The 27,032-nt window shown below is 60.4% G+C and overlaps 1 protein-coding gene across 5 annotated transcripts; it reads left to right on the top strand.

Annotated features, from left to right (window-relative positions):
* The first annotated feature begins 105 nt into the window (after positions 1–105).
* On the top strand, positions 106–26,081 carry CELSR3 (cadherin EGF LAG seven-pass G-type receptor 3). Of its 5 annotated transcripts, XM_032318924.1 has the most exons (37): positions 106–4,363; positions 5,877–6,527; positions 6,894–7,119; positions 7,341–7,456; positions 7,838–7,926; positions 8,034–8,191; positions 8,724–8,887; positions 9,154–9,279; positions 9,370–9,539; positions 9,963–10,148; positions 10,709–10,825; positions 11,213–11,384; positions 11,533–11,674; positions 11,771–11,891; positions 12,191–12,374; positions 12,683–12,784; positions 13,005–13,019; positions 14,225–14,319; positions 14,545–14,754; positions 14,974–15,169; positions 15,425–15,580; positions 15,978–16,152; positions 16,766–16,933; positions 17,181–17,307; positions 17,396–17,602; positions 17,814–17,988; positions 18,159–18,271; positions 18,720–18,799; positions 19,230–19,356; positions 19,806–19,922; positions 20,017–20,165; positions 20,428–20,543; positions 20,853–21,011; positions 21,545–21,745; positions 22,130–22,348; positions 22,894–23,018; positions 24,365–26,081. In XM_032318924.1, exons 1-37 carry the CDS (start codon positions 178–180, stop codon positions 24,410–24,412), a joined length of 9,888 nt encoding a protein of 3,295 aa, XP_032174815.1. In that variant the 5' UTR covers positions 106–177; the 3' UTR covers positions 24,413–26,081. The 5 variants fall into 5 exon arrangements, with proteins under 5 accessions (XP_032174815.1, XP_032174797.1, XP_032174809.1 ...); XM_032318906.1 differs by having other exon boundaries at positions 22,130–23,018; XM_032318918.1 differs by lacking the exon at positions 10,709–10,825 and having other exon boundaries at positions 22,130–23,018.
* The last annotated feature ends 951 nt before the right edge of the window (positions 26,082–27,032 follow it).

The following is a 27,032-nucleotide window of genomic DNA, read 5'->3' as shown; positions in this document are numbered from 1 at the left end:
GGTCAGGAAAACGCTCTCTGCGCATCATGGGCACCAAATTTTCAGACCAAAATCCAGGACAGAGTTCGGAACGAGTCCTCAGGAAGGAGGACAAAAGACCTGCAAGTAGAAGAAAGGATGGGAGACCGTGCCTTGAAGAAGGAAGGAGGGTAAGGGCGGTGGCTCAGAGCAAGGAGAATGGATCCAGGGACAGCGAACCTTCTAGCCCTGTTCAGTACCGCGGGCAGCAGTTGCGCTTTGCCCTTAACAAAGATGGCGGAAATAGCTTCAATAGTCAGAATCGGCATGCGCAATGGGCTGTACCACCGGATTTGGGGCTTCGGGGCAGAGGTGGAACGAACCATCGCGGAGGCCGGGAGCCATGTTGGAGCGGCGGGAGGCGGCAGCAGCGTCGGGGATGCTGTGGTGGGGGCGGCAAAAGCCGGGGCCGCATGCCAAAGGGGTTCTGGCCGCGGAGTAGATGGTGCCCAGAGGGCGGAGGCGGCGCGGAGCGACAGGCCGAGAGGCGGGGGACCGGGGCGGCGGCAGGGGCCCGGGAGGGGGCCCGAGCGGCGGGGCGGGCCCAAGGCCCGGACCGGGGCGAGGGGCGGTGGAGGCCGTGTGGGAAGGTGGGGGGTGATGGCGAGGCGGCCGCCGTGGTGGAGTCTCAGGGGGCCGACGACCCCACTACTCCTGCTCCTTCTCCTCCTCTCTTTGTTCCCTCTCAGCCGGGAGGAGCTGGGGGTCGACGGGGGCCAAGGCTGGGACCCAGGGGTAGCTGCCGCTACGGAGCCAGGGGCGCGGACCGGTGGCGGAGCCTTAGCTCTTTGTCCCGAAACGCCCGGGGTCCAGGAGGATGGAGAGCCTGGTCTGGAAGTCAGGGAGCCTGTCTTCGTGGGGCTCCGAGGGGGAAGGCAAAGCACCCAGAGTGGTCGAGGGCCCCCTAAGCAGCCGGACGCGGGGCTAGAGGCGAAATATGGGGTCCAGGCATTAGACAGCCGCGCGCGAGAAATAGGACAGGGACCAGGGTCTCTCTTATGCTGGCGCACAGAGATCTCCTCTTGCGGTCAGACAGGACCCTTGCGAAGAGATAGTATCTCTCCAGAGGCTATGTCCCCAGGGGTCCCGAGCCTGGAGAACAGCTCGCCCTTCCCTTCCGATCTGGTTCGGCCCCGTGGTTACAAGCCTGTGTCCTCCCCGAGGAATGCTGGGAGAGGCACCCCGAAAAAAGTGGGAACCATGCGTTGCTGCGGGGAATTGTGGGCGCCGAGGCGCAGGGGTCAGGGCGAGAGAACTGCGACATCTCGAGCGGGGAGAACAGTCCCTCAGTCCGACTGTTCCCCCAGGGCTGCGGGATCTGGCCCTGGGCTGGATTCAGCACCGCGCACAGAGAGGACAGCTCCCGAGTCTGGTTCAGCACCGCGCGAGTCTCGGACAGCTCCCGAGCCGACGCCCGAGCGCATGCGCTCGCGTAGCCTCTTCCGCCGCCGCTTCCTCCCGCAGCGCCCGGGGCCGCGCCCCCCGGGGGTCCCAGCTCGGCCTAGAGTCTGGAGAGTACCCCCAGCAAGCAGGGTCCGCCCCCGTCGCGCCGCGAACCGCCACCCGCAGTTTCCGCAGTACAACTATCAGGCTCTAGTGCCCGAGAACGAGGCTGCGGGCACCGCGGTGCTACGCGTAGTGGCGCAGGACCCGGACGCAGGCGAGGCCGGTCGCCTAGTTTACTCGCTAGCCGCGCTCATGAACAGCCGCTCGCTGGAGCTGTTCAGCATTGACCCACTGAGCGGCCTCATCCGTACAGAGGCTGCTCTGGACCGCGAGAGCATGGAACGGCACTACCTGCGCGTGACGGCGCAGGACCACGGCTCGCCGCGCCTCTCGGCCACCACCATGGTGGCTGTTACAGTGGCCGACCGCAACGACCACGCGCCGGTGTTTGAGCAGGCGCAATACCGGGAGACGCTTCGGGAGAACGTGGAGGAGGGCTACCCCATTCTTCAGTTGCGTGCCACAGACGGAGACGCGCCCCCCAACGCCAATCTGCGTTACCGCTTCGTGGGGCCGCCAGCTGCGCGCGCCGCGGCCTCCGCGGCCTTCGAGATCGATCCGCGGTCTGGCCTCATAAGCACCAGCGGTCGCGTGGACCGCGAACACATGGAAAGCTACGAGCTGGTTGTGGAGGCCAGCGACCAAGGCCAAGAGCCCGGGCCGCGCTCTGCAACTGTGCGTGTGCACATAACGGTGCTGGATGAAAACGACAACGCGCCCCAGTTCAGCGAGAAGCGCTACGTGGCGCAGGTGCGCGAGGATGTGCGCCCCCACACGGTGGTACTACGCGTCACAGCCACCGACCGGGACAAGGATGCCAATGGACTGGTGCACTACAACATCATCAGCGGCAACAGTCGTGGCCATTTCGCAATTGACAGCCTCACGGGTGAGATCCAAGTGGTAGCACCTCTGGACTTTGAGGCCGAGCGAGAGTATGCCTTGCGCATCCGGGCGCAGGATGCGGGCCGGCCACCACTATCCAACAACACGGGCCTGGCCAGCATCCAGGTAGTGGACATCAATGACCATACTCCTATCTTTGTCAGCACACCCTTCCAGGTCTCTGTACTGGAAAACGCACCGCTGGGCCATTCAGTCATCCACATTCAGGCAGTGGATGCAGACCACGGGGAGAATGCCAGATTGGAGTACTCCCTAACTGGTGTGGCACCTGATATGCCCTTTGTGATAAACAGTGCCACTGGCTGGGTCTCTGTGAGTGGTCCCCTGGACCGTGAATCTGTGGAGCATTATTTCTTTGGTGTGGAGGCCCGAGACCATGGCACACCCCCACTGTCGGCCTCAGCCAGTGTCACAGTAACTGTACTAGATGTTAATGACAATCGGCCCGAGTTTACAATGAAGGAGTACCACCTACGGCTAAATGAGGATGCAGCTGTGGGCACCACCGTGGTCAGTGTGACCGCTGTAGATCGAGATGCCAACAGTGCCATCAGCTACCAGATCACAGGTGGCAACACCCGGAATCGCTTTGCCATCAGCACCCAGGGGGGTGTAGGTCTGGTGACACTGGCTCTGCCACTGGACTACAAGCAGGAACGCTACTTCAAACTGGTGCTAACCGCTTCTGACCGTGCCCTTCATGATCACTGCTATGTGCACATCAACATCACAGATGCCAACACTCACCGGCCCGTCTTTCAAAGTGCTCACTACTCTGTGAGCGTGAATGAGGATCGGCCAGTGGGGAGCACTGTGGTGGTCATCAGTGCCTCTGATGATGATGTGGGTGAGAATGCCCGTATCACCTATCTTCTGGAGGACAACCTGCCCCAGTTCCGAATCGATGCAGACTCGGGGGCCATTACGCTACAGGCTCCCCTGGACTATGAGGACCAGGTGACCTACACACTGGCTATCACAGCCCGGGACAATGGCATCCCACAGAAGGCAGACACCACTTACGTGGAGGTGATGGTCAATGATGTGAATGATAATGCTCCACAGTTTGTGGCTTCCCACTACACGGGGCTGGTATCCGAGGATGCTCCACCTTTCACCAGTGTCCTGCAGATCTCAGCCACTGACCGGGATGCTCATGCCAATGGCCGGGTCCAGTACACTTTCCAGAATGGGGAAGATGGGGATGGAGATTTTACCATTGAGCCCACCTCTGGTATTGTCCGTACAGTGAGGCGGCTGGATCGGGAGGCAGTGCCAGTCTATGAACTGACTGCCTACGCAGTGGACCGAGGTGTGCCCCCACTGCGGACTCCAGTCAGCATCCAGGTGACGGTACAGGATGTAAACGACAATGCACCTGTCTTCCCAGCTGAGGAGTTTGAGGTGCGAGTGAAGGAGAATAGCATCGTGGGTTCCGTGGTGGCTCAGATCACAGCAGTAGACCCTGATGAAGGCCCCAATGCCCACATAATGTACCAGATTGTGGAAGGGAACATCCCTGAGCTGTTCCAAATGGACATCTTCTCTGGAGAGTTGACTGCACTCATTGACCTGGACTACGAGTCTCGCCAGGAATATGTGATTGTGGTGCAGGCCACGTCTGCCCCTCTGGTCAGTCGGGCCACTGTGCACGTCCGCCTGGTTGACCAGAATGACAACAGTCCTGTGCTCAACAACTTTCAGATCCTCTTCAACAACTATGTATCCAACCGTTCAGACACCTTCCCCTCAGGTGTTATTGGACGCATCCCAGCTTATGACCCTGATGTCTCTGACCACCTTTTCTATTCTTTCGAGCGGGGCAATGAGCTGCAGCTGCTGGTGGTCAACCAGACCAGCGGGGAGCTTCGACTCAGCCGCAAGCTAGACAACAACCGCCCACTGGTAGCTTCCATGTTGGTGACTGTCACAGGTAAGGGATGGAGGGCAGACAGATGACCCAGTGACCTCAACCTGTCAGGGTCTTATGGGCTCCACAGGGCACCTCAAACCAAGAAGGATTTCCAAGCCTTCCAAGAATCCCTAAAGTGTTGGGTTCCTGCATCCCACAGGATCTGCCATAGACTTCACAGGTTAAGTTCACATAATCTCTGCTTAGGGTCTTGGGTAGACTCCACAGAACCCCAAAGATTCTAGGACATCTAGCAGACCCCATAAAGACCACCTGAACTGCCTACTACACTAGAGATAGTGCCCCCACTCCCAGAAGGCTGCAGGTCCTGGGTTAATGCTGGGGAGGTCACAGGAAAAGCCAACATGGGCCAGTCAGCCCACACCACACCCTTGTCTAGATGAAGCATTACTTTGGGTCCGAATTGACCTTCGTCTGTACCGGGAGGGAGGCCAATAGCTCAATGGTCAAGAGCAGCAGCTTATTCTGGCAGCTTCAGACAAAGAGTGGGCACACACTGGCCCTGCTGCCATCTAAGGGGCTGACTGCAGCCCAGCCCTTCAGGAATATGTCCAGAGCTCCCACCTGCCTCTTTCCTACCTCTCCAGCCCCAGACTTTCACAAACACTCCCTCACAGGAGGGTTCAGGTGGGAGAGGCTCTGGCAATTCTGTCTGCTGCTCCAGAGGTTGGGAGCTGGGCTTCAGCTGGTGTTCATTCCCCAGTTCTGGAGCATGGACTCCTGGCTCTGCCAAAGGAGGCACAGCCTTCATTATCTCTCAGTTCACTCAACAACCAATCCTTAGTTAACGTTCAATGTGTACTAGGGCCTGGGGACAAGATATATAAGCAGCTTGTCCTCATTTTGAAAGATGGCCACTGAGATCACAGGACCCAGGTCTGGGGTGATGGGCAGCTTTCTGATCCAAGAATGCTGAGGAAGAAGTGGGTGGCCAGGGTCCAAGACCTTCCTGGAGAGAGGGAGCTTGCTGAGTCAGGGTTCTGTGGGATGGGGTTGAGTGGCCACAGGGCCAGAGCCCCTTTTAGTGCCATGGGAAAGCAGTTTGCTGACCAGAGAGAGGGGAGGAGTAATCCTTGATCTAGAACCCCATTTGTTTCTTTGAGGGGATGTTTTCCTGTCTATGCGAAACTGGGGGGTAGGGGTGGGTGGTCAGTGGCCCTGGCAGCTCTTTAAGTTCTGAGCGAGGGTGTCTTTCTGACCATGATAACCTGGGGGAGGGTGGGTTATTGACCACTTAGCGATCTTCTTGTGTGCTATTGGATGAATAACTTACTGACCCATGGGCTGGCTCAGATCTCTGCTGGTGTTGGAGGGAGGGGATAGGAAGCAGAAGCTTTGTTCCTTGATGCTGGAGGAGCTGGTCCCAAGCCCCAGATGCCCTGTGCCTGGAAAGGTCAGCCTGCTGACTCAGAGGTGCTGGGGGTCTGGGCATTCACTAACCCCAGCCCTCTGAGTCCCAGGGAGGGGCAGCCACTGAGCCCACACTGACCTCTGTCCCTATCCCCACCTGCAGATGGGCTGCACAGCGTGACAGCGCAGTGTGTGCTGCGCGTGGTCATCATCACCGAGGAGTTGCTGGCCAACAGCCTGACCGTGCGCCTTGAGAACATGTGGCAGGAGCGCTTCCTGTCCCCACTGCTGGGCCACTTCCTGGAAGGCGTGGCCTCGGTGCTTGCTACTCCCGCCGAGGACGTCTTCATCTTCAACATTCAGAACGACACGGACGTGGGGGGCACGGTGCTCAATGTGAGCTTCTCCGCACTGGCGCCACGCGGGGCCGGGGCGGGCGCTGCGGGTCCCTGGTTCAGCTCCGAGGAGCTGCAAGAGCAATTATACGTGCGCCGCGCGGCCCTTGCCGCCCGCTCGCTCCTGGACGTGCTGCCCTTCGACGACAACGTGTGCCTGCGCGAGCCGTGTGAGAACTACATGAAGTGCGTGTCGGTGCTGCGCTTCGACTCGTCCGCGCCCTTCCTGGCCTCGGCCTCCACGCTCTTCCGACCCATCCAGCCCATCGCAGGCCTGCGCTGCCGCTGCCCGCCCGGCTTCACGGGAGACTTCTGCGAGACAGAGCTGGACCTCTGCTACTCCAACCCGTGCCGGAACGGCGGCGCCTGTGCGCGGCGCGAGGGGGGCTACACCTGCGTGTGCCGGCCGCGCTTCACAGGTGGGCAGGCTGCGGGGCTGGGGCCGGAACTACAGTGCGAGTGAGGGTGCGGCGGCAGTCTTGAGCGTACCGGGGTCGAGTGGGCCGGAAGTGGTAGAGCCGGGCCCTGCGGGAGCATGAGACGCTGAAGGAATAGAGAGAGGCCTCGCTCCGCCTTACCGAGGCTGTGAAGGGGGCGTGGCTGAGGAGGGGGCGGGCCCTGGGGGCGTGGCCGGGCCACCGTGAACGCGGGGAGGGGCCAGGCTGACAGGGGGCGTGCCCACAGGGAGCTCGCCCTTTCAGAGGGCTCGGAGTCTTTGGAGGGGCGGGGCCCGCTGGAGTCCGCGCGGGCGGGGCGCTGACCTCCCGCCGCGGTGTGACCCGTAGGAGAAGACTGTGAGCTGGACACGGAGGCTGGACGCTGCGTCCCCGGCGTCTGCCGCAACGGGGGCACCTGTGCCGACGGGCCCGACGGCGGCTTCCGCTGCCAGTGCCCGGCGGGCGGCGCCTTCGAAGGCCCGCGCTGCGAGGTGGCAGCGCGCTCCTTCCCTCCCAGTTCGTTCGTCATGTTCCGAGGCCTGCGACAGCGCTTCCACCTCACGCTGTCCCTCTCGTAGGTGCCAGCCCCGTATCACCGCGCGCCTCTACGCCGTCCCTGCTCCCTCCATGACCCTGACCCAGATTCCCAGCTGCCCCATCCTGATGCCCCACAGGACACCACCCCTCCCGAGATGCCCCACCGGGTTGTCTTGAAACGGCACTGTCCCTGACGTCACTGCACTATCCCTGACATCACGACATCCTTTCTCATCGCTCCCTGTCCACCCCACCCAGGTTTGCCACAGTGCAGCCAAGTGGGCTGCTCTTCTACAACGGGCGCCTGAACGAGAAGCACGACTTCCTGGCCCTGGAGCTCGTGGCCGGGCAAGTGCGGCTTACCTATTCCACGGGTGGGTGCTTCCGTGGATGTGTGTCGGGGCGGGTGTACATGTGTGGGTGAGATGGCTGGGGGGATGGGAGCCTCAAGTCCCCTCAGGTTTGCCTCATTGTACTCCCTCAATACCTACTTCCATGCTAAACAGACATCAGTGAGGATCTGACGTCCTAGCCATTCCCTGGGGGAAAGTCTATCTGTCCAATGCGTGTGCTTCTCCTATCTGTCTGGAGACACTCTGGTCCAGCCAGTGCGATCACTAGTGGATGGGACTGATCTGACGTATCCAGGACCATATGCTACATCCTGGGAGTAGCTGTGTTCCTATGACTGGGGGTGGGGAGGGAGAGGCAACTAGGCAGCACCAGACAACCTTCCATGTGTATCTTCCCCACAGGTGAGTCCAACACAGTGGTCAGCCCCACAGTTCCAGGGGGCCTGAGTGATGGACAGTGGCACACAGTGCATCTAAGATACTACAACAAGGTGGGCACCAGCCTTGGCATGGGAGTGTGAGGGGAGCTGGGAGGCCAGGTTCTGCCCTTCAGGGGTCACCCTGGGGATCCTGTTGAGTGGTGTGCCTGGGTCTCTAGCCCCGGACAGATGCCCTGGGGGGTGCTCAGGGCCCCTCCAAGGACAAGGTGGCTGTGCTAAGCGTGGATGACTGCGATGTGGCTGTGGCTCTGCAGTTCGGGGCTGACATTGGCAACTACTCATGTGCGGCTGCTGGCGTGCAAACAAGCTCCAAGAAGTGAGACCCCAGCCCCTGATCCCCATGCCCTCTGCCTGCCTGCCGAAGCCCACCCCTTCACATGTCCCACTCCACACCCTTCCCCAGATCACCCTTTCCCTCTCTCTCTGAGGACACTGAAAACCCACCACACCCTAGCTCCATCCCTGTGTTCTACCCCAGACCCCCCACTCCTGCACATGTTCCCCAGGTCCCCAGTCCCCAGTGTCCATGCTCCCTGCTTCTCTTTAATGCCCCACAGCCCCCCTTGGCACCCCAGACTCTTCACCAACCACCCAAATGCCCCACTCTTTCATCCTAGCCCCTGACCCTTCTTTTACCTTTCCCTAGACCATCTGTGCATCATGAGCTCTCCTGTGTGCCCCTACAACTGAAGTTAGACCCCAGCTTCTTCCCTAACCTGGCCTTACTCTCCCCCCTAGATCACTTTTACCCTCTGAGTCCTACCTCCCCCCACACACTTCCTGTGGCCCTCAGGAACCACCCTACCCTGGCCCCCATCCCAACAATGATCCGGACCCCTGATCCCCAGGTCCCTGGACCTAACGGGCCCTCTGCTCCTGGGGGGTGTCCCCAACCTCCCCGAGAACTTCCCCGTGTCGCACAAGGACTTCATTGGCTGCATGAGGGACCTGTACATTGATGGCCGCCGGGTGGACATGGCAGCCTTTGTCGCGAACAACGGCACCATGGCAGGTAGTCCGTGCCCCCGTATTAGAGAGGGGGGTGGAGGGCTCCGTGGAGTGATTCCACATCTGACCTTACCCTTGTTTCCTTTGTGGGCAAGCACTGTGTCATAGCCTAGCCTTTAGGGCCCGCCTCCTTCCAACTCCACCCTGAGAGAACACAGGGCGGAAATCGTGGCCACTTTTGGCCCCGCTGGACCCCTGTGTCCTGTCTAGCACTCGTGCCCCCCGCTCTCCCCCATGTTCTCACATCCTCCATGTGCCTTCCTCTCCCAGGCTGCCAGGCCAAGCTGCACTTTTGTGACTCGGGCCCCTGTAAGAACAGCGGCTTCTGCTCAGAACGCTGGGGCGGCTTCAGCTGCGACTGCCCCGTGGGCTTCGGTGGCAAAGACTGTAGGCTCAGTGAGTGGGCAGCACGGGGCAAGAGGGGCCTGCAGGGTAAGGTCTGTTCCTGAGGTGGGGCCTGTGATCCTGGTCTTTTTATCCCCTCAGCCATGGCCCATCCCCATCATTTCCGAGGCAATGGCACACTGAGCTGGGACTTCGGAAATGACATGGCTGTGTCTGTGCCGTGGTACCTGGGCCTGGCATTTCGGACACGGGCGACGCAGGGGGTCCTGATGCAAGTGCAGGCTGGGCCACACAGCACGCTCCTCTGTCAGGTGTGTCTGTCCTCCTGGCCCCTCCCTCAACCCCCAACTCTCAACTTCAGATGCCACCAGCAACACTCCTTTGGGTTTGAACCTGGTCATCCTGCATACTCTTACCAGGTGTCCTGACCGTATTTGACCCTGCTCTGGACCCTAGCCCTTGACCTTCCTTCCCACCATGATATCCTCTGCAGGTGCAGGGCCCTAGCATATCTCTTCTGTGCTAGCTGCACTGATCCCCAACCCCTGACCCTGACATCTGGCCCCTAATTTCCCTCTCAGCAACATGACATCCCTGGGCACAATCCCCTGTGTGCTAAATATAGCCTTGACCCTGTGGTGCTGACATCTGAGCCCCCAGACCTCACCTCCTGACATCCCAGCCCCAGCCCATCTTGGGCCCCTGACCCCAGGGTTGTGCTTCTCTATCTGCAGCTGGATCGGGGGTTGCTGTCCGTGACGGTGAGCAGGGGTTCGGGCCGTGCTGCCCACCTCCTCCTGGACCAGGTGACTGTCAGTGATGGCCGGTGGCATGATCTGCGGCTGGAATTGCAGGAGGAGCCAGGGGGCCGCCGGGGCCATCATGTCCTCATGGTTTCATTGGACTTTAGCCTCTTTCAGGTCTGATTTCTGACTCTGTGGTAGTCCATTCTCAGCCTTGCCATTAGACCCCCTCCCCAGTCCATTTCCTCTCGGTTCCCTCCACTGCACCGCACTCTCCCTGCAGTGCCCTCGTTATACCCTTGCTCAGAGCCTACCTTGCCAGCCAGGCTGCTCTGCTGCCAGGCCTGCTCATGTCCTAGAGGATATGCAGATTTCTGATCTGGTCTTGGCGTACCTCTGCAGCCGGGATATTCCTGAGCGCTTGGAAACCCCCTTTGCTCCTTGCCCTGACCTCCCTAATTCAAAGCCATGAAGTGTCAGTGTTCTATTTGGGTCCAGGAGAGAGGCCTTTCTGGGCCCAGTTCTTGACCGAAACCTTGCTATTATGCATCCCTCATGCTCCAACCGGGTCCTCCATACTCAGGGGCTGCTCATTCCCAGACCGTTCCCCTGGTCCAGAGGGACAGAGGATGGCTGTGCAGGGCTAGGACAAGGTCAAGACTGACTCTGGGGCAGGGCAGGGCAGGGATCCCTCAGGTGCCCCCACACCCCCAGTGCTGACTGTCCTCCTCCCCCAGGACACCATGGCAGTGGGGAGTGAACTGCAGGGTCTGAAAGTAAAGCGACTCCATGTGGGAGGCCTGCCCCCCAGCAGTGAAGAGGAGGTTCCTCAGGGTCTGGTTGGCTGTATCCAGGTGGGGGTCAGCATGGGAACATGGTATGGGCCATTAGGGTGAGTGGTCAGAGGTTAGGAGCACCTTGGGACCTGAAAAGCTGCATCCACGTAGGGGTTGGCACAGGGAGGGATGTGACCCAGAGCCATCAGAGAGAGTCAGGCCTTTCTGCACTATTGGAGGTGAGGGTCTAGCTTAGATTATCAAGGGTCATTAGAGGTCTGTGTCAGAAACAGCATGATTAGGGGTCCCATGGGGGGGCTGAATTGGGGATATTGGGGTCAGGGACTGGGTCTTTTGGGGGCCTGAGGGAGACTGCATGTCAGGGGTCATCAGATCAGGTGGCTGGCTCTGCAGGGACCGGGGTGCTTTGACATGGGTCTCACGCCTTGGTGGCTCTGTCCACAGGGGGTGTGGCTCGGCTCCACGCCTTCGGGATCCCCAGCCCTGCTTCCACCCAGCCACCGAGTGAACGTGGAACCTGGTTGTGCTGTGACCAACGCCTGTGCATCTGGCCCCTGCCCACCCCATGCGGACTGCCGAGACCTCTGGCAGACCTTTTCTTGCACCTGCTGGCCAGGTGTGACTTGGGGGTAGGGTAGAGTGATCTGGGCAAGAACCAGGGGCTCGTGGTGAAGAGCCTGGAGGAGGCAGGTATGGGAAGAACGGGTGCCTTCTTTCGCTCATGCTGTGGCCAGGTGTCCTAAGCTTGCTGACCCAACCTGCAGGTTACTATGGCCCAGGGTGTGTGGATGCCTGCCTCTTGAATCCCTGTCAGAACCAGGGGTCTTGCCGCCACCTTCCAGGAGCCCCCCATGGCTACACCTGCGATTGTGCGGGCGGCTATTTTGGGCACCACTGTGAGCACAGGTGAGGGGCTGGAGGCCGAGATGATGGAAAGACCTGGTGGGGCGTGGGGAGGGTCACTGAGATGTGGTGGCATCTCACCTGGCCCTCTCCCTCCAGGATGGACCAGCAGTGTCCACGGGGCTGGTGGGGGAGCCCAAGCTGTGGCCCCTGCAACTGTGACATTCACAAGGGCTTTGACCCCAACTGTAATAAGACAAATGGGCAGTGTCACTGCAAGGTATTCCTGGCCCCTGATTCCTGACCTTTGAATTTTTCTCTAGCCATGATCTGTGATTCTTATCCAACTTGCTCATCTCTGCTACCCGACTCAAGCCCTAACTTCTTACTCTGTCCTGTCACCTAACTGCCACCTCTTGTCCTTGACATCTGATCTCTTCCTTATGTTTCGTTTGAAGTGCAACCTTCCTTCCAGCCTGATTCCCCTGATTATCCCTGATTCCACTCATTCCCCAGGCCTGAGGTCCTGATCTTAAGCCCTGATCTCTGACCTCAGTTCCCTGATCCATTCTCAAACAGGAGTTCCACTACCGACCACGGGGCAGCGACTCCTGCCTTCCGTGTGACTGCTACCCGGTGGGCTCTACCTCGCGTTCATGTGCGCCCCACAGTGGGCAGTGCCCCTGTCGCCCAGGAGCCCTCGGCCGCCAGTGCAACAGCTGTGACAGTCCTTTTGCAGAGGTGACATCCAGCGGCTGCCGAGGTGAGCGGGTTCCATGCAGTTCCACACAGGGCTGCCTCTGGCCTGCTGCCACCAAGTCGCCTCGCCGGCTTGGCTCCCTAGCTAGGGGCTCTGGAAGGTTTTTCCTAAAGGAGACCGCTGACAACTAGGGACCACATTTGCCCCACATACTTCAATGACTTGTCACAGAATCTGATAGGCCAGCTCCCATAATAAGGTCAGCAGTGGAGTGGCGGGTGTGTCTGCCGTGGGTGGTAGAGGAGCCGTGGGTGTGGCTATCGTTGGCCCCAGCCCCCAGCTCTCTGCCTCAGTGCCTCCTCTCTCCCTAGTGCTCTATGATGCCTGTCCCAAGTCCCTGAGATCTGGTGTGTGGTGGCCCCAGACCAAGTTTGGCATGTTGGCTTCAGTGCCCTGTCCTCGGGGGGCGCTGGGTGAGTACCTGGGTAGGCAAGGGCATCAGTGAGGGTGGGAGTAGGCCTGTCCTCAGACTGCTGGAGCTGCTGCTTTTCCTGAGTTGGGTGGCCCTGCTCCTGCAAAGAAGTGGGAGTCAGGGAGGGGGTTCTTGTGGGCTCCTCATTACCTCCTGGGGGCTCTGGGTCCCTCCCCATGCCCTCACTGAGCCTCCATCTGTTTCTCTTGGCTTCTGGGCAGGATTGCGGGGTGCAGGTAAGGGGTACATGTTTGCTCAGGTGTGCTGCCCCCACCCCACTGCCAGAGCTTTTGCAGACCCCTCCTGCTGCCTGAAATCCCTGCAGACCCATCCTTTGCTGCCCGAGGTCTCTAAAACTACTCTCAGCTGCTCGAAGTCCCTGGAGGCCCCTTCCCACTCTCTGAGGATATGGGGAGCCCTTTTCTGATGCCTGAGCTCCTCTCAGGCCCCTCCCCACTTCCTGCGATCACTGCAGACCCTTCCTCAGCTCCCGGGGTCTTCAGGGCTTTTCCTGTTGTCTGAGGTCACGAAAGACCCCTCCCCTCTGTTTGAGGACCCTCTAGACTCCTCCCCACTGCCTAAGGGCCCCTCCCCACTGCCTGAGGTCCCCGCAGAACCCTCCCTGCTGCTTGAGGTTTTCACAGTGGCTGGACAGACATGGTCTGTGTTTGCATGCTCATGTATGTGTCTCTCTGCGCCTGTGCACGTGTCTGTGAGTCTGTCTTGCTGGGGAGGGGGTTCTGTGTTTAAGTCAGGGTTCCTCTTGCTAGTGGCTATAAGCTCTGTTAAGGCCCACATCCGTTCTGATGCAACCCCCATCCCAGTCGCACAGATGAGGGAGAGAGGGCAGCAGAGTCCAGCACTGGGGCAGTTAAAACTGGTGTGAGAACGGTCACCCTCACCCTCACTTTGGTCACACGATACCCCTGGAAAACCTGGTCTGTGCCAGCATGTCCGTATGTGCATACATGAGAGAGCACGTGTGTCTGTGTGTTTATCCCGGTCCACATATCTACGTGTGTGCAGATGTGAGTGCTGGTACACGTGTGTGTGCTTGCCCTGGGCCACATGTCTGTGAACCTGGCCTGGTCTCTGCTTGTGTGTGTGTGTGTGTGTGTGTGTGTGTGAGAGAGAGAGAGAGAGAGAGAGACGGGGAGACAGAGAGACGGAGAGAGAAAGAGAGACAGAGAAAGCCCTGGTGCTCAGTTTAATGTAACCAGTGGCTCACAATGGCCCACAGACCCCCTCTAGAATTAATGGACAGGCAGCTAGGACCTGCCTGGGCTGGGGCTGGGGCTGCGGTGTCCAGGGGTCCAGCCACAGATGCCGATTATTATGGTCTCTGCCTCAGAAGTCCCCCTGCGTTAGAGGATGGTGCTGTGCTCACCTCCTCAGTGAAAATGTCCAGGCCCTGGGCCTGACAGGGGTCGTCTGCCCCTAGGTGTTGCCGTGCGGCTGTGTGACGAGGACCAGGGCTGGCTGGAGCCTGACCTCTTCAACTGTACCTCCCCCGCCTTTCGAGAACTCAACCTGCTGGTGAGACTGCCCAGACCTGACCCTGCCCTCAGGACCTGCACTGGCCCTTGGCCTGGCCTTGGCCTCCTCAGGCCTGTGCTGGGCCCTAAGACCTCATGCCCCAGCCCTGGACCTCCTGGACTTTTCCTGGTTGCCCTTTAATCTGGCCAAACCCCTCTTCTGGTGAAGCTTTTGAGAAAGGCTTAAGGGACCAGAGAGTGACCATGCCCATCTTTGTCCTGGCAGCTGGATGGCCTGGAGCTGAATAAGACAGCCTTGGACACAGTGGAGGCCAAGAAGCTGGCTCAGAGGCTGCGGGAGGTGACTGGCCACACAGACCACTACTTTAGCCAGGATGTCCGAGTCACCGCCCGACTGTTGGCCCACCTGCTGGCTTTCGAGAGCCACCAGCAGGGTTTCGGTCTGACAGCCACTCAGGACGCCCACTTCAATGAGGTAGGGCCGCGCCCTGTGCTCACCATCCCAGGGACCCCTGCTCAGTCCTCTCCTGACCCTGGGGAACTGAAAGGCCAGGCTGTCCCTCTTCCCTTGTCCTTTCCCGACCCAGCCCCTTGCCTGCTGGGGTCTGAGTGCCCAACCAGACCCCTGAGCCCCGCCCTGCCCATCTCACACGTCCTCAGGCCGCTGAGCCTGCTCTCATCTCCCTCCTTCCAGAATCTGCTGTGGGCTGGCTCTGCGCTGCTTGCTCCAGAGACCGGAGACCTGTGGGCAGCCCTGGGGCAGCGGGTCCCCGGGGGCTCCCCAGGCAGCGCGGGGCTGGTGCAGCATCTGGAGGAGTATGCAGCTACCCTGGCCAGGAATATGGAGCTCACATACCTGAATCCCGTGGGGCTCGTGACGCCCAACATCAGTAGGTGGCGGCTAGCCTGATGGGGGGGGGAGGGGCAAGGACCTGGAGGCCTGAGCGGCTGGGGACATGGATGTCAACATCAGTGGCAGGAGGTTGTGCCCCCTCCCTCAGCGCTTTGCAAGGACACGCTCTGTGCTGGTAGCCGTGAAGCGATGGCTTGTGGGATGCGGGTACGAGATGGGGATAAGAGGGTGTGGGGCCTTCAGCATGGGGAGGAGATCCTGGTTGGGTCTTACCCGTCTTCCTCCTGGGCAGTGCTCAGCATTGATCGCATGGAGCACCCCAGTCCCACCCGGGGGACCCGTCGCTACCCTCGTTACCATAGCAACCTTTTCCGGGGCCAGGATGCCTGGGACCCTCACACACACGTGCTGCTGCCTTCCCAGTCCCCACGGCCATCCCCGCCTGAAGGTGAGAGCCCTTGGCTGACCCCTGGCCCAGCTCCTGTTTCCCTGCCCGTTTGCCAGACAGCATGTCGCCCTTCTGCCGGTCCCCCCACACCTGCCCCCAGCCAGACCTGCCCCATGTCAGACCTCTGCATGAGACCCTCCCATGTCAACCCCCCATAGCACTCTTACCTCGCCAGATTCTCTCCCTCACTCCTGATGATCTCTCCCTCACCTTGACATTCAGGACGCAGCCCTGGGAGTGAAGGGAACATGGGCTTCTGCTCCTCCCATCTCTCAGTTCTAGGCCTTCAGGAAAGAGATTCCCATGCTTGATGCTGTGTCTGGTTGGTTCAGAGCTGGGTTTGTGGGTGCTTGGGGTCAGAGGCCACTGACGGTGCTTCCTCTCCCTCCCCTGGCAGCTCTGTCCACAAGCAGCAGCAGCATGGAAAACTCCACTACCTCAAGTGCGGCCCCTCCTCCAGTCCCCCCGGAGCCTGAGCCGGAGCCTGGGATCTCCATTGTCATCCTCCTCGTTTACCGCACCCTGGGGGGGCTGCTCCCTGCCCAGTTCCAGGCCGAGCGCCGGGGAGCCAGGTACCATGGGGAAGGCATTATTTCTAGGCCCTTTACCCATGAGCTTCCTGCAAGTTTCGACCCAGGCTCGCACCCCTTTCTTGGTGGGCAAATGAACAGGCTCACCGTCGTCCTGAGACAGCTCCTGTGCCCAGCCCCTGGGAGCCTCGTCCATGCAGGCTTCCCTGTGACTCACGTCCATGGGTTGTGCACAGTGACAGACAGACTGAGAGCCACAGGTGGGGGCGGTCGCATGAAGCAGGGGTACGGGAGCCACGTGCAGACAGGCAAACTGGCTGACAGAGACTGGCAAGCACAGGCTGGCAGGCGGAGTTCAGAAGGGGCTGTCAGGGAGGGCCTTTAAGGCAAACAGTCTGGAGCTGCTCAGGCTGCAGACCCCAGGGTGGGCAGTTGATCTGAAGCCCCTGGTGCAGAGAGCCTGCCAGTTATATGGAACCATGGCAGCCCATCTAGGCCACGAGACTCAGGGTCTTGAAGTGGCCCAGAAAGAGCTTCTGCCCTGGGGCGTCCCGGACTCGGTCAGCCATGCCAACGACACGAAGACCGTGAGGTGTAGGTACTCAGAGCTTGAGGAGGTCAGCGGTGTGCAAGCCCAGGCGGGGTGTCTCCTCAGGCTCCCCCAGAACCCTGTTATGAACTCCCCGGTGGTCAGTGTGGCTGTGTTCCACCGACGCAACTTCCTAAGGGGTGTCCTGGAGTCCCCGATCAGCCTGGAGTTCCGCCTTCTGCAGACAGCGAATCGGAGCAAGGCCATCTGCGTGCAGTGGGACCCACCTGGCCCGTGAGGACCTCCGCTCCGGGAACCCTTGGTCCCCTGGTGGCCCCTGGAGCACCCTGCCTGCCCTGGGTGGCCTCCCACCCATGTCCCTGTGCACCCAGACCCATGAGGAATGCTGCTCCCCAGCTTCGGCCCCACCCCCACCACCCCCGCCCCAACTAAATGTCACAAACCACCCCTGCCCCCGCCTCCACCTGGCCACAGGGCAGTGCCCCAAGGGATGGTAGGTCTAACTGCCCTATGGCTGCAGGGAGGAGCAGCACGGCATGTGGACAGCACGGGACTGCGAGCTGGTGCACAGGAATGGGTCTCATGCCCGATGTCGCTGCAGCCGGACGGGCACCTTTGGGGTCCTTATGGACGCCTCCCCCCGTGAGGTGGGACTGTGTTCCGGGTGCTGAGGAATGTGGACAGGCCAAAGGGCAGGGGTGTCCAACACCCCAGCGACCGTCCCTGTCCCCACAGAGGCTGGAGGGTGACCTGGAGCTGCTGGCGGTGTTCACACATGTGGTCATGGCAGTGTCTGTGGCCGCGCTGCTTCTGACCGCCACTGTCCTGCTGAGCCTGCGCAGCCTCAAGTCCAACATGCGTGGCATCCATGCCAATGTGGCGGCGGCCCTGGGCGTGGCTGAGCTCCTCTTCCTGCTGGGAATCCACAGGACCCACAACCAGGTGCAGGGGCAGGGCCAGGGGGCCTGTGTCCTCATGCCACCACCCAGCCCAGGAAGTCCTGGAGCCAAAGCTCAGGGTCAGAGGTCAGGGAGGCTCTGGTGGGGGCGCCCGGGGTCAGGGCAGGACGCCGGGGTAAGGTGCTGTGGTTTAGGGGTCCAAGGCGCCGGGTGAGGGGGAAGCGGTGCTGATGCCCCCCTCCCCCTACCTTCAGCTGGTGTGCACAGCGGTCGCCATCCTCCTGCACTACTTCTTCCTCAGCACCTTCGCGTGGCTTCTTGTGCACGGCCTGCACCTCTACCGTATGCAGGTGGAGCCACGCAATGTGGACCGTGGCGCCATGCGCTTCTACCACGCCCTGGGCTGGGGTGTCCCCGCTGTGCTGCTAGGTGAGGGCCCCTCACCCCTGGCTTCTGTCACGCACTCCCCTTCCTGACCCTTACCCAACCTCAGTCCCCCGTGCCGTGTGCTCCGCCCTCCCCCTCAACTTCTCCCTGTTCATGAAAAGGGCACCCGCTCTAGAACATACCCCTTCTGTCATTCCTATCCTCCCTGACAGGCCTTGCTGTGGGCCTGGATCCTGAGGGCTATGGGAACCCTGACTTCTGCTGGATCTCCATCCACGAGCCCCTCATTTGGAGCTTTGCAGGCCCTGTCATCCTCGTCGTCGTGGTGAGTGGGCTGCACCTGAGGCCACCCAGGTGTGCCATGGCAGGTATCAGGGCACGGCCCCGCAGCAGGTGTGGCAGTGTCCGTGGAGGGGTGCCAGGTGACAGTCCGCAGCCTTGCAGGGCTCCACCCCAACTTCTGTCCTCTGCTCCCCTCGTGCAGAGATGGGAGGTGTCGGGTCAGGAATGGGAGGTGTCGGGTCAGAACTCGGCTGCCTCTTCCTGCGAACCTCCTTCTCCATTTATCAGTCCCTCCCTGGTTGCCTACCTAAGGCTTCTTCTGTGTCTAAGGACCTCTCTGTTTCTGATCTCCCGATCGTGTGCGTGTTTCTCCCTGGTTCTGCCTCTCCCTGTATGGCTCAGTCTCTCTCTGTCCCTGTCGCTCTCTTTCTCTCACTGTCTCTGTCTCTCTCTGCCCCGCCCCTGCTCCACATGTCTGGCCGCGGGTCCAGATGAATGGGACCATGCTTCTCCTTGCTGCCCGCACAACCTGCTCCACGGGGCAGAGGGAGGCCAAGAAGACCTCTGTGCTGTGAGTCGGCTGGCTGGGAAAGGTGGGGGGTCCTCTCCTGGGCAGGCTGGACTCGGAATTCTGGGCACAGGGACACAGTCCTACCCACCCTGGCCTGTGGTCCCTCTCTGGCGCCCCCATCACCCTCCAGCCCTGCATGTGCTTCTGCCCTGCTGTCTCCACAGAGGCTCCCGTGGCCTGGGTGGCTCACTTAGGCCCCTACCCCCTGCGTTGCCCCCCTGTCTTCCACATTTCTCTCATAGCACTCCTGTGTCCCCTCGTGGCTCCCTAAGTACCCTCCTGGTTCGTTCGGTGACCTCTTATTTCCCTTCGTGTCCTCCTGAAACTGCCATATTCCTGTGGGATTGCCTGTCCTTCCATGTCCCCTGTGTCCCCTACCTGAGCCCCGCGTGACATCTGCATGTCCCCCATGTCCTCCCATGCTCCACAGCGGGAGCCTCCGCAGCTGCTTCCTGCTGCTTCTCCTGGTCAGTGCCTCCTGGCTCTTCGGCCTCCTGGCGGTCAACCACAGTGTCCTGGTTTTCCACTACCTCCACGCCGCGCTCTGCGGCCTCCAGGTAACCGGCACCCCGCCCCGCCCTGGGCCAGGTGGGGCTTTGGTCGGGTGGCCCCAACCCAGGGCGGGCCCTCGAGCCCTGGTCTAGGGGTGACTCCTGCTGGGTGGCTGATGATAGGCGGGCTGCCCATCTTGGGTTGACCTTCCCCAGCGCTGCGGCTCCTGGCCGCTCACTGGCGCACATGACCTCCACCAACTTGGTCACTTGTGCCCCTCTGAGCCCTCGCTGCCTCCAAGACTCTCCCCGACTCCCTTCCTGGGTCAGCCCTGGGCTCCTCACTCCCTCACACTAACTTGCAATGACTGGTCGCCCTTGCTGACCCGCAGTGACTTCTCCCAGCCCCGACTGCCCCCTCCCGGTGGCCCTGCTCTGACATGTGACTCATTTCTGATCTCTCACTGACTTTCGCTAACCCCTCGTTGACCCCACACTGACCCTCGCTGGCCCAGGGCCTGGCAGTGCTGCTGCTCTTCTGTGTCCTGAATGCAGATGCTCGGGCAGCCTGGACACCGGCCTGTCTGGGCAGGAAGGCAGCTCCCGAGGAAGCAAGGCCGGTGCCGGGCACGGTGAGGGGCTCTCGGGGCTGGGGAGTTGGGGCGGGGGCCCCAGGTGACCTCTGCAGAGCCAGCTCATACGCCTGTGGGCGCCCACCTCCTGCAGGGGCACGGGGCTTACAACAACACGGCGCTCTTTGAAGAAAGTGGCCTCATCCGCATCACCCTGGGTGCCTCCACTGTGTCCTCGGTGAGCAGTGCCCGCTCCGGCCGGACCCAGGACCAAGACAGCCAGCGGGGCCGCGGCTACCTCAGGTGAGCAGAGCAGCCTTCTCAGGCAGGGGCTTTACAGCTCAGACTGGCCCCACTGGACCAGAGGTGGGCGTTCCAGGTCCCGGGGTGACGGCTCCGCCTGTCTCGGCACCTGGGCCCATATGCCTCTGGCCACACACCCAGGGGTGCCTTTTGGAGCCGTTCCACAGCAGTTGGCCTGTGTGCGCACAGACACCCCAGCCTCCAAAGCACCCCATCACATCCCTCTTTGACGGTGGTGGTGGGGCCGCTCCTGCATTTCCAGGGACAACGTCCTGGTCCGACACGGCTCAGCTGCTGACCACACTGACCACAGCCTCCAGGCTCATGCTGGCCCCACTGACCTGGACGTGGCCATGTTCCATCGAGATGCCGGTGGAGGTAGGGGCCTGGGCCGGGGGTTGGGGGAGGCGGAGGATCTCTCGCCCATTTCTCTTTCTTGAGAGCAGCAGCTGACTGTGGTGGGGCGAGCTCCCTTCAGGTCACTGCGCCGGGGGACACCTGGTTCTCCTGCCAAGTCCCAGCCATTCTGCACCGACCCCCACTCCAGGCTTTACCTAGGTCCCTAGCCCCAGCTCCCTACTGTAGCCACCCCAAGACCTTCAGTCCCAGGCTCTTTGCTGAACCCCAAGTTTCTTGCCTTCCCGAGCCGCTGATGTGCCCTCCCTCTTCTGACCTTCCCAACTCCAGCTGCAGACTCTGACTCTGACAGTGACCTGTCTTTGGAGGAGGAGAGAAGTCTTTCCATCCCATCCTCGGAGAGCGAGGACAATGGCCGGACCCGCGGGCGTTTCCAGCGTCCACTCCGCCGCGCGGCCCAGAGTGAGAGGCTCCTCACTCACCCCAAAGGTGAGGGGATACTCTGACCCCATCGGTGACCAGGAGAGACACCCCCTGTTCCAATTGGGTGTGACCCAGGGACACTGATATCCTCTGAGGCTTCCTGGGACTGACCTACTGGGAACGTGGGGTCGTCACCGGGCGCCCGCACACCTCTCCCCATCCAGCTTCCTAGCAGTTCTGCTGGCTAGACATCTGGGAACAGCCTGGGTAACAAGGTCAAAGTCAGGGATGTTACGGGGTGACATGTCATTCCTCCAGCCCCTTTTCTTCCCTGAGGGTTAGGGTTCAAACTAGTTGGGTCTTCCAGGGTTCATCTTGGCCCCTCAGCCACCAAGTTCCCCCACCCCTAGTAGCTGTCCACCTCTCGAGTGACAGGCTCACCTGTAATCCTCTCCATTGATTTCTGAGCGACGCCCACTCATTCCTACCTCTGCTCAGTCAGAACAACCAGGGTTTCATGAGCAAGAGGGTCAGGGGGAGTGGGGGCAGTAACAGTGGGGTCAACTCAGAGGCTCCTGTAACCTGCTCTGGCTCCCCAGATGTGGATGGCAATGACCTTCTGTCCTACTGGCCAGCCCTGGGGGAGTGTGAGGCCACTCCCTGTGCTCTGCAGACCTGGGGCTCTGAAAGGCGCCTGGGGCTGGACACCAGCAAGGACGCGGCCAACAACAATCAGCCGGACCTGGCCCTGACCAGTGGAGATGAAACCTCCCTGGGCCGGGCCCAGCGCCAGAGGAAAGGTACAGTCCCTGAATTTGGCTGATACTTTAGGGAACTGAGGGATAGCTTCTACCCCAACCCAGGGGATTCCTAAGCCCTTTGACCCTGGCCTGCATTGCCAGGTCCTGGGGGCTGTCCCTCTTCTGATCTCAAGTGAGGGGGGGTTGCCCTACTCATGCACCATGTGGTCAGACTGTCCCGACAGAGGACTGCTGCTTCCCCACTCTGAGCTCTGTCCTGCTGCCCCTACGGAATCCCTAGGGCTGCCTCTGCTGCTCCCCAAGGGGTTTCTGCCCCCACCTCCATGTCAGAGGGATTGCAGGGGCAGCTGCCTTCCTAGACCCAGGGAGTGTCTGCCCCTGCCCCCCCATACATACCCTGGCTCCCATTTGTCCCTCATGCAGGCATCCTAAAGAACCGATTGCAGTACCCACTGGTGCCACAGACCCGAGGTGCTCCTGAGCTGTCCTGGTGCCGCGCAGCCACCTTGGGCCACCGCGCTGTGCCAGCCGCCTCCTATGGTCGCGTCTATGCCGGAGGGGCCACAGGCAGCCTTTCGCAGCCAGCCAGCCGCTACTCCTCTCGAGAACAGCTGGACCTGCTCCTCCGGCGGCAGCTGAGCCGTGAGCGACTGGAGGACGCCCCTGCCCCCATTCTTCGTCCCCTGAGTCGGCCGGGTTCCCAGGAACGCCTGGATGCCGGGCCAGGACGCCTGGAGCCCAGGGATCGGGGCAGTACCCTCCCACGGAGGCAGCCACCCAGGGACTACCCTGGGGTCAGGGCCAGCCGCTTCGGGTCACGAGATGCTCTGGACCCAGGGGCGCCCTGCGAGTGGTTGAACACACTGCCCCTGCCCCACAGTGCCCGGGACCTTGACCCACAGCCCCCGCCTCTGCCCCTGTCTCCCCAGCAGCAACTCTCAAGGGACCCCCTCTTGCCATCCCGGCCCCTGGATTCTCTGTCCAGGAGATCGAACTCAGGGGAGCCGCTGGACCATGTGCCTAGCCGGCACCCCTCACGAGAAGGCCTCGGGCCACCCCCACAGCTGCTCAGAGTTAGGGAGGACCCAGCCAGTGGCCCTAGCCACGGCCCCTCCACAGAGCAGCTGGACATTCTTTCTTCTATCCTGGCCTCCTTCAACTCCTCAGCTCTCTCCTCCTCTGTGCAGTCCTCCAGCACGCCCTCGGGCCCTCACACCACTGCCACGCCTTCTGCCACAGCCTCTGCGCTTGGGCCCTCCACACCACGCTCTGCCACGTCCCACAGCATCTCGGAGCTGTCTCCAGACTCAGAGTAAGCAGGGTGTGGCCACCTGCCCACACCCTCATCAGCTTAAGGCACCCTCCGAGGACCCTGCCCTGTGTTTTGCCACAGAATGGGGGTGCGGGTTGGCAGCGTGGGCCAACCCAGGCTCGGTGCAGCCAGCGGGCCACAGGCAGGGAACGGTGGTGTGGTTAGAAGGGACTCGCCGGGTGTCTGAGTGCTGCCAGCCTCCCTCCCCTGCACCTCCCGGGCTAGGGAAGTGAGGGAAATGCCTTCCAAAGGGCTTGAGCTAGTGGAGGAGGTGAGAGCAGGAGCCAAGGCCTAGAAGGAGGAGATAACATGGTATCAAAAGGGTCAAGGGGGAAAGGAGGGATCATGGCTTGGGAAGCATTGCCTCAGAGATGGTAACAGACCAGGAGGGGCCAGAAGTGGTGTCGGGATGGGGGCATCTCATTCGGGCTGAAGCCCTAATCTTGAAAGGAAATCATTTACCCATGTATTTATTTAGTCAATGTGAAATTCCTCGTGCCTGTACGCACTGCGAGGTGGAGCACACATTGGGACCTGGTGCATCTCAGGGGCCTGCATGCCATCTGAAGTGCAGGGAGCAGCAGCCATACCCAGGAAGCCGCTGGATACACAAGAGTTGGAGAGGGAGTGGGGAGGCTCCAGGGGTTGCCAGGCTTTGGAAGCCAAGAGAAGAGTTGAGTTTCAGGAAGGAGAAAGAGCTAGGCCAGGCTCTATGGAGGTCTGCAGGGTGAAAGGAGGCTTGGGGTGGGGAGGGAGGGAACCCAGGAGTGCGGCAGGAGACCAGTAGAACCCCAGGGGAGTCAGAGGAGGAGAAAGGAAGGAGGAGCAGGGAGCACAGGGCCTTATGCCAGGGACTCTGGAAGGGTGCTGGACGCAGGGCTGAGGGAGAGCTAGGAGTATTGCTACAGCTAGCCTTGATGTCAGGCTGGTGGGGGGCTAGTTCCTGGGGAACTGTGCAGGGATTTGGGCTTTGGAGGCACTCTTGACCTCCCCAAGTCTCTGTTTCTGTATCTGTAAAATGGGTCTGTAGTAACTGAGATGTGGAGGTTTCTTGAGGCCAAATCTGTCAAGAGCTAACATAGCGTTTGTCCACAGCAGGTGCTTGCCGAGCATCTAGAGAGACGACAGGGCACCAGGGGGATTTGCTGATGGGTCTCAGGATGCAGAAGGGTTGAAGGGGTCTGAGAACCCCAGAATGGGTGTAAGGGGGCTGGGGAGTGAGAGGAAAAGGTGATGGGGTTGTGGGAGGAGGGAGATGGTGGGGGGCCAGGCCATGGGGGAGGCCGAGAGGCCCCTGACTGAGTTCTTTCCCCAACCACCTCTGACCATTGCATTCCACTCTACAGAGTTCCCAGAAGCGAGGGGCACTCCTGAGGGGCAGACTTCTGGACTAGGAACGGCTGAGGGCCATGGAGGATTTGAGCTAACAGAAGAGACTCCAGGAGTCGAGGGCTGATCCCAAGGCAGCCTCCCACCCCCACCCCCACCCCCTGCTCTCCTGTTGTCACAGTGCTGAGATGCCTCGCTCTGTGTGTGAGCCTGTGTAACAGGTGCAGGGGGAGGGACCTGAAAGGAGGACTTTTATACGTTTTGTACCTTTGTAACCAGAGAGATATGCTTATGTTATTTTTCAGCTTTTCCGTCTCTCCCGGGGTTCTGAGGCTGGGCTGGGAGGGGGAAGGGGACAGAGGGTAAGAGGCGCAGTGTTTGGCCCCATTCGGGTGTCTGGCAAATCACACGCTCTTTCCTCTCATCTTACTGGGGTGGATTCAGAGAGGAGGGGCACATAGCCCCCCCCCCGTTGATCTGAATATTGTTAGGGCCCAAAGTACAGAATTGATCCTTGCTCTTTCTCAGATGCCCCAAGGGCCAAACTTCAGGGACTGGGGGTTGGTCTTGGAAACAGGGGTCCTCCGACCTCCTCATGGGGCTTTTGCTCGTGCTGCCCCTCCCCGTGGATGTGTGTGTTTCTTCTGTGGAGTCCCTGCCACTTACTGCCTTATGACCTAGGACTGATGCTGTGGGGCGCTGCACGTGTCATGTTTACAGAGCAAGGCTTCCCTTTCTCCCGCACGGAGGGGCTTAGGCCTCTACTCAGACATTCCTGGAGAGGGTGGACCAGGGGGTCGTTTGCCAGCCCCTGCTTCCAGCAAACGTTGTCTGTGGTCCCACTGGATTCCCTGACACTGCCCTGTGCTAGAATTTCTTCCTAGGGGTAGGGGGAGGCAGGGGAGCAAGGGGGAGCAGAAATAAGAGAGTTGAAGACACAGAATGTAGGTGCCACTGCCTCCCATGTTTACAGGACCCTCCCTGGCCCTAGGCACCTGGGCTGCTAGTTCTACCCTATTCTATTCCTTTCTAAAGGGAAAAATGACTGTTAGGACCCTGTTCACAAAACTCTCTTTTTTTACTTTGACATCCAGAACTGGGGACTTTTAGATTTTGTTACTTTGTTTACAGGTCAAGATTTAAAACATTTTAAAACTTTGTTTACAACTTAAAACTTTAAATTTTTACACTTTGCTTACAGTTGAAAATGTGGTCCCCCCCACCCCTTTGTTTACAAGTAAAAGATTGAGAGGGCAGGAGAGGGGTGGAGGACCCTGGACCTGGCCATCTTGAGCGGTTTCTAGCGCCTAGCTCTCCCAGGCCAAAGGTCAGCCCTGAGCACCCTGTTGAACAGCAGACCCAGAAGGCCTCCAGAGTAGGCATCCTTTAATAGCTAGGAACCATGGGTTGTGCAGGGTTGTAGGGGGTCTGTGCAGACACCCCCCTTCCCCCACACATACTCCTGGGAGGCAGTTTCCAAGGAGATTAAAAGTTCTACTTTGCTGACTGGTGCCAAATCCTGCCAGCCAGGACTCCAGCTCTCCTTACCCAGAATGACCCCAGCCCTTGAAGGGTTGAGGGGCCCACTGTGGGGAGAGGGGGTTGTCCTTGCTATGTCCTAGCTTCTGTAGATGCCCCCTCCGGGGATCCCCTGCTCCAGCCCACTGGCCCCTTTCCCTGTCTGTGTAAATTGTTCCGTGAAGCCGCGCTCTGTTTTGGGATTAAACTTCTATAGAAAATGGTTATTGCCTCTTTCTGTTTGGGGGTGGGAGTGGGGTGGGTGGGGTAGAAGGGTGGTTATGAATGATTCAAACCAACCGGACCTTTGGGAGAAATCTGAGCGCTGCCCCCCCCCCCAATATTCAGCTATTTTTAGCTAATTTCATCTGACATTTGGAACAGGTTTCTATCTCTTTCACCCTGAGTTCTGGACCGGTGCTGTGTGATCAGGGGCCTGAAGTATGAGCACAGGTGCTGGGAGTAAGGCGCCAGGGAAACCCTCTCTCCTCAGTGTGTCAGCGCTATGACTTGGTCTTCAGGGCCTGCAATTCTAACCTGGCATTTGCCCTGGCCAGGGCTCCACCACCTCTAGGAACTGCCCTTGCCAACCCCTGAGCCCGTTAACAGCATTGACCCCTACTAGCCTCTCAGACTTGCCTCTGGCCAGGACATCACCTTCCTTTCCTGCAAGCCTTCCAGGCGAGATGCCAGGTGTGCTGGAGGGAAACCTCTGGTTGCCTCACTTCAGGTCTGGATGTACAGAGTTGAAGGGAGGCCCTGAGCACCTTCAGTGTCAGACATTGCCTGGTCCTAAGGGGACGCCTGAGTGGGAGGCGGAAGAGGCCCCAGGGACCGGATACCCTAAGAAGAGCTAAGACTTGTGGTTACCAGCAGCGTCCTCACGCAGCCCATCTAGGGGCTTTCCCTCCCCATCCCGCAGGGACCCTCCGAAAGAAGCCAGGACTTGGTATCCACCTTGTCATATTTAGGTACCCGGGGCCGTGGCTTCCACCAGCCGAGCGCGGATCCTTAGTCCCAGCTAAGTTCCACCCGGCTCAGGGAGGAGGACTAGGCGAGCCAAGGTGGGGGGGGTGGGGGGGGTGGTAAGCGGAATCCAGGCCGTAGGGGAGGAAGGGGTTAAATCTTACGCCCCAGGGCTCGCACCGCCCCAAAAGCGTCCCTCAG

The sequence above is a fragment of the Mustela erminea genome, chromosome 1, assembly GCF_009829155.1.
Source record: "Mustela erminea isolate mMusErm1 chromosome 1, mMusErm1.Pri, whole genome shotgun sequence".
NCBI lineage: Eukaryota > Metazoa > Chordata > Mammalia > Carnivora > Mustelidae > Mustela > Mustela erminea.
The sequence above is the reverse complement of the archived record's forward strand: the minus strand, read 5'-3'. Positions and strand labels throughout refer to the sequence as shown.